This window comes from Gymnoscopelus braueri (genome assembly GCF_963280865.1).
Source record: "Gymnoscopelus braueri genome assembly, chromosome: 11".
Taxonomy (NCBI): domain Eukaryota; kingdom Metazoa; phylum Chordata; class Actinopteri; order Myctophiformes; family Myctophidae; genus Gymnoscopelus; species Gymnoscopelus braueri.
Window position 1 is genome coordinate 39579912 of NC_137613.1, and position 7038 is coordinate 39586949.

Consider the following 7038-nt stretch of genomic DNA (forward strand, 5'->3'; position numbering starts at 1 on the left):
GCTCATTTTCTATAATGTGCTCTCTAACACATTTATGAATACAAAATTAAAACTGTGCTGTGGGAGTAAGAAAAAGGCATACAGCCAGGAAAGGAAATATTTTATTCATCAATTTTGACTTCACAACACACATAAGAAAAGCATAGGGTAAACAAACGTGTCTCCATCAGATTGAATAAAGCACTGATGTGGGATCTCTGTGCCTCATACGTTTCAGCAACTTGTGCTCAAACCCTACTTTAGGTCCATTGTTGTACTTTGTTACACTGAGACTTTGCATGAAGGTAGTGATAACATCACCTAACCAAGGATTCATGTTGCTATACATGTTATTAGATTGTACTGATGTTTGCCTATCTCTTGATTAAAACTGCAGTTTTTAACTGACCTACTGTACCTAAAAGAACTGTTAAGAAAATGTTGCATGATAAAAGGTTGCAGCTTCCTCAGAAGAACCCTGACTTTAGAAATACTGTATATTGTTTGTTTAGGGTATTACAATCAGTATAAACTCAGTGATCATACTAATGTTGTAAAAATGTTTAGAAAACAAATCAAAGGAAATGGGGGCGGGGGAAGAACAGAGGGGCTTTCCGATTGATTTTTTAATTTCAATTTCAGCAGCCAGTGAAACGGAAGTGGAGTATTTTGTGGTAACTTGATGTGATTACTTGCTTCACCCAACTGATGGCTGCTCGGGGGGGGGGGGGGTTACGTGTCTTGCTCAGGGCAAACTGGGGGTCAAAACCGTCTACCTTCCCATTCGCAGATGGCCTCAAACCACTCAGCTACGGCCGCCCATGTCAAGGGGGTATACAGTACCATAATTTAATCTCAATTTTAGTCACTTAGCCCTTACATAAACAAACTGAAAGGGTCTGTGACTGACCCATCAGCATCACCACACTGCCAATAGCTTTAGATTCTCTCCCAACTTAACCCCAAACATGGTCTCTAGCATCTTAATGGGGCTGCAGTTGTGGGACGGATTGTTTACACCGCTTTGGTGCAACATGAAATAAATCGCAAAACGGAGTGAATTTTCAGTGCTCAAACCAAACCCCTATGCTATGAGGTTGTGCATGGTCACATCTGCAGTGGGGTTACCCCCTACAGTATGTGACAAATTCAGACAGGGCAGTATTTTTTTCCTTTGTATCTAATTCTAAATCCCAATTTATACTTGATCGTATGACAGTGGCCAGAAATAGCTGATCTACAAGCTCACAACTCGTCTTGTAGATCTACTGTAGTTGTATAAATTAGGCATAAGACATTGTTTCCTTAAGTCATTACTAGAATCATAATAGGGGTGACATGACTGCATGCAGTAGAAGTCTGGTTCATTCTACAATGCTCCCTTGCATATCCTATTCACCTTCACAGTGTGCTACTTGTAAAGCTAATACGAGTAATGATGTGTGGGTTGACAAACCACTGCTTAAACAAAGGTCATTGCCTCATTGACAAGCCATTTAAAAGTTGGTGTGCTAGATGGGACAATATAAAACAAGATGCTATTTTGCACCCACGCTCCCTTTAAAAGAGAAAGCACAAATTACACTGCTCTCCATATAGCTGGAAAGAATGGCAGTGTTTATACCACATTGCACAGTTCCTAAAATTTTATCTCAAAATAGTCTTTTTGAGTATTCTAAAAAAAACTATCCATCTAACTGGAAGCAGGTACATAGAATCGTCTGGCTCATCAGAGAGAACAGCCAAGGAAGAGTTGGAGGTAAGGTCACATCATGCGCTCAACTGCCTGTCAGTGTCGATTTTAACAATACATTTCCCATTCACATTTCAGAGGGCTTAACGTCACTGGAAACTAAATTAGTTTCTTCTCTTGTCAATTGTGTACTAATGGCAACCAAGCCAGGGTATTGAAAGTAGCCATAATTGGGTTTTATGATGCATGAATACGGCTAGTAAAATACTGCTAGCAAACAAAAACATAATACCTTTTCATGATAAATAAATGGATCTTTGGCCTTAATGTTTTCTAAGACCTGAGTGATTATGAAATACTTTTGGTTCCCCAGTAATAGCCATCCAAACAGTTAATTTCCTGATAATACCTCTAGGTGGATTTAACTCCAATTATGTGACATTACAATTGCTGCATGGATCTCTGTGATAATTACTAAAGAACCAAACTTTGATTTTAGAGGATGCTCAGGCCGCAGAACAATAAGAGACTGTAATATTAATATCAATGCCGACTAGTAGAAAACCACTTACACCCTGACTATATACTTAATCCCCCAGGGCTCTATACTTGGCCCCCTCCTGTTTTAGCTCTACTCTAAATGGCTTGGCTCACAAGAGCTTGTAGATCTGCTATTTTCGTCAAATGTTTACCATCAGAATAGGGATGCTAGGGTTCAAGTGGTTACAGATTTGCTTTACACTGTTAAGCAGGAATTGTATTATAGGAAATGTATTTAATTTTGTCCAAGGAAAATTTGTAGAGTAGCGGTGTAGCAGCTTCAAGGATTAAATCCAGGAATTCTGTACAAGAGACACACACAGAAACAGCCAAAAAGTACTACTGACTAGCAATGCCTTAACTCTGATTCAACATGAACAAAAAAAATGGGTGAACAACAGGAAAATGTATATTGAAATTGGCTGTCTTTCTTCCCAAACCAAGGTAACAGGATGCGTTCGGTGGATGTTGAACTATGGAAAGTTCTATTCTAATTTCTGGTGTAGGGTTCTGCATGCCACCAACTGCCCACTTTACAGCTTTTAGAAGCCATATTTGGCCTGTGTTTGCCGACGGGTTAGCTTGTTTTCTGCCCAGTTGTTCTTCAATTCCAGTTCACGCTCCTTTGCCTAGAAGTGAGGGGAGAGGATTAGAGAGGGGGCGGTCGAACCTTCTTTGGATGATGCAAACAACAACGCTAACCAAATAAAAGAACACTTCAGTGAATTCAATTTGTAAGGCATCAGACCATTCATAGAGGGAATGATAAATGTCTAACATCCCTGGCAAGAACAATTAAAAAAAAGTCAGGAATCATTGCAGCACTCACCTGGTGAATGAGATATGTGATCTGATGCTTACGGCGCTGTTGCCCTGTGGGTTGTTCTCCTTTTTTCTACAGGAAAAGAAAGATGATATTACAGTATAGTTTCTGTTAATTGTGTGGCAGCCATTTATTGTAGCGCTTTAGCTCTACTTGACAACTTGCAAATGGCATTTCTTATAACTGGCTATCAGGTGCCTCAGAGCTGTGAAGAATAGCCCAACCCGTTCCACATTGTGGGACATCAACGAACGTCCATCAACACCACACAAAAAATCCAGTGATTTTAGTATACAGGCATTTGTAAGTAAGTGTACTGTAATTTCTTGTTTTTCCAGCATGAACATACTGCAGTCAAAACATGGTTAGAATTAGTTTGTAGTATGGAATATGGACGCAGCGATGGTCAATATTAGAAACCCATGTTACCTTGCTGAAGGACTTGCGTTCCTGCTTCTCCTCTGTTATGCTCTTCGTCATCCACTGCTGGTTGCCGCTCAGCTGGTCATCTCCTTTGATCTCCAGGAACTTCACCTCCTCTTTGCCTCTGTTCCGTTTCCCCTGCAGCCTCATGAACTGTAAGGTGGAGATGCAAGCTCATCTTACAGTCATCTCAAATGAGGTTTCCAAAGTTGAGCTGTATGTTCATTCAGTATGAACCAAAACTATAAATAAAGTTACAAATAAAAGTCAAAGAGATATGCAACCCACCGCTTCATCATCAAACATGGCAGAGGAGGCCGGCTCTTCTCCATCAGGTTTAGGATCCTGGACGTATGGCTCGTTATAGTATCCCTGCCAGGGCAAAAACAAATATTTTAACTCAATTGAATCCTAAAGTGTATACTATTAAGTTGAATCACTAATCTCTTAGCAATGCAGTGATCAAAGGCCCAAAGTAATAAAAAAAAAAACGACATTTAAATGCATGATATAGCCCACTTTTATCAGTTATGGTTACCTGTGAGTATGCTTCCGGTCCTTCTGCTGTCTGCTGGTACCCCCACGCCCCACTGCTGGCTCCTTCCTGGTTCCCCCCAAAGTCAAGCGGAGCATTGGACTGGCCACTGTCAGGTCCTGGTACAAGAGGGAGGAGAGGAGCAGGGGCTGCTGGCTCGGAGTCCAGACTGGGGACCACAGCAGGGAGAGACTTGGAGCTGTCACCTAAGGAGAAGTAGTTCTCTGGGGCCACATCATCATCATTGTCCTGATCATCAGTGGCTATCTGCCTAGCTAGCTGAAGGGCAGCAGACTTAGCTGCAGCTTTGATCGCAGACGGGGATGCACTAGAGCCGAGATGACTCTGGGCAGGTATTGCAGGCTTGGGTCCTTTGGACTCTATGCGCTTGGTGAGTGTGTGTGGAACCAGTGGTCTGTTGATCTCCTTCACACTCATATTTTTGGGCTGTGTCACACTCATATTTTTGGGCTGTGGTAGAAGAGATGACAAGCCCGTACCTGGGCCCTGAAAAATACAAGAGAACGGTTTGAGTATGAGACAGAGAGAGGGCTGTCACGTTCATTATTTTTTACTTTAATTGTGTTTTTGGCATTGAACATCGGAACATATATAAACTTACACAGGGCATATATGACAACGAGAACTGACATATTTAATAACTTCAAAATTGTTTAAAAATATTTTTGGAAAATGTATGATCATTTTTCGACATGGAAACAATTGAGACGATTGTGCAAAAATAGTTGTGATTATCTCAAATAATTGCGATCAGGCGATTATGTAATTGTGACAGGCCTAGTGTATTGTTGTTGTTGCAACAATACTATCCAATGGGACAAATGATTCCTTTCATTGTCTCAGCCAGGCCGAGACTATGTTTTGCCCCCTGTCCGTCCGTGTGTGTGTCCGCCTGTGAACAGATAATCTCCGGCACTGTTGGCTCGATCGATGTGAAATTGTGCACACGTACAGATTTTGTCCAAACATCACGCAAATCGGTAGACATTATCTCTATAGTCTATAGTCTATAGTAACATGGATCTGTCAAATGTTTCATATTCCATCCTAATTGGCAGCTAAAAGTTGCAGTGGCTCGTTTAGAACAAAATGTAGCGTTCCATTGCCGCAAAACTTTGCACACACATTCCCACTAGGCCAAGGAAGAAAGGTCACCCTTTTCACATTGGCCTATTATAGCGCCACCAGCAGGCCGATTTTTTGCTTAACACATCTTATTAAGTCAGTCTCCTACAGAGGCTGAATTCCGAACATTGCTGGCCCACAATAATCTACCTGACCTGGCGGAGACCTGTGCTCCAAGAAGCACATTTATTGGTTCCATTTATTTCCTACCTCATTATTTGTAAGTAATGGGACACTAGATGACAGAGTGGGGAATATATAGAGAAAAGGACTTGAGTAACTAAATCTAGGCTGGATCCAATGGGAGACACTCTTACCTGAGGTTGTGATTTCTTCTTTACGGGCTCATCGTCATCAGAGTCTGACTAAATGACAAGGAAAAGAAATTCACATTTCATATGGTTATGAGCAAAACAAAGCGGTAATGAGTAAACACTTGTTTTTGAAACAACAACTCAAGACTTACATCAGCTCTCTGGATTTGTGGTATGGTAATTTTGACAGGCTCTGTTCGCTTCTTCGGCTTAGGTAAATTGAAAAGTAAACCTCCTTTGGATGGCTGAGACTCCAAGCCATCATTTGACGAAGTGTCCCTTAGTGATGACAGATTAGATCTTGTCTCCTTCGTGGGTCCCTCGTTCGTTGGAGTATTTGAAGCTGCACTTTTAGTTTTAGGAGCAGGCAGGAGTGAAAAGAGTCCTGCACTCCGTTTGCTCCCCGGAGGCTGAACCACAGAGCTTGTTTCTTCTGCTTCACTCTCACTGTCACTGCTTCCATAAGCTACTAAAGACGACATGTCTGCTGATGTTGATGCTGATGATGATTCTGCCACAAATTGTGGACAGTGTTGCCAGATTCTGCAAGAGAAACAAGCAACCAGGTCTATGAAAACAAGCCCAACAGAAGCGACTAGGCTAAGGTTGTTTGAAAATAGCAGATCTACAAGCTCACAATGTGTCGCATCGTTGTGAGCTTGTAGGTCTGCCATTTTCAAAAAAAGAAAATGGAGGGTCCCTGATACAAAATATTTACAGAGATGGGTGGTCTCCAATACATATTAATTTGGGGGTCCTTGACATGAAAATATGTAAGATCCACTGGTTTGAACAACATTAGTTACAACATTAGTTGACACGTCCAAATAACCAACTACACTTTAGAAACAAGCCCAAAAACCAGCAACTAACCAATATTTTCAAGCAACTTTACAGAAAAGTCAGCGCAAAGTCGCTTATAATAAACCGACATGGCAACACTGATTGTGGACATGGATCACTTTCAAGAACTAAACCGGTTTAGGTCCTAAAGCAGTTACTCACGTTCGATTGCCTTTTGTGATGAGGCGACTTAAAATCGATGGTGCTTTTTGCTTCTCAAGCCACTTCAGATCAGAACCAGGGGGGATATGACCAACTTCGGAGCACCAACTAGGCCCCACCAACTACCAGGCTTTTTCTCGTCGACTCAATGAATTTCGTATCACTTGGACAATGCATATTTAAAGCACCATTTCATACAGCAGGTCCACTAAGCTACCGCAAAATAAGCACTGTGCAAGACGCGAGAGCATCGAAGTGGTTGAAGGAGAGCTGCAGATCTCATCAAAACAAACAGTAGCTTCCCCCCATCAAACATTAATGTTTGGAGCGGGCACGTCTTACAGTGTTGCCAGGTTTTGGGAGAGAAACAAGCAACCGGGTCTAGGTGAACAAGCCCAAAAGAAGCGACTTACTTAGGCCCACATCATGAGCAATTTAAATCTGTATTCATCATTCAGCCATTTGAAAATAGCCGATGTAAAAGCTCATAAACCGTTCTCACGTTTGAATATAAAAACAAACAAACATTTTAACACAAATCTGGTACAGGGGTCCCTGGCACAAAACATTTGTCAGATGG

At 41.6% G+C, this 7038-nt stretch overlaps 1 protein-coding gene across 1 annotated transcript; it reads right to left on the reverse strand.

The window, feature by feature from the left end:
* Window positions 1-85: 85 nt before the first annotated feature.
* Window positions 86-6794, reverse strand: prcc (proline rich mitotic checkpoint control factor). Its single transcript, XM_080443404.1, has 8 exons — window positions 6459-6794; window positions 5606-5996; window positions 5457-5504; window positions 3997-4500; window positions 3747-3830; window positions 3465-3611; window positions 3042-3107; window positions 86-2841 (listed from the first exon to the last, which is right to left on the reverse strand). The coding sequence occupies exons 2-8, from the start codon at window positions 5933-5935 to the stop codon at window positions 2755-2757; spliced, it is 1266 nt and encodes a 421-aa protein (XP_080299530.1). The 5' UTR covers window positions 5936-5996; window positions 6459-6794; the 3' UTR covers window positions 86-2754.
* Window positions 6795-7038: the final 244 nt, after the last annotated feature.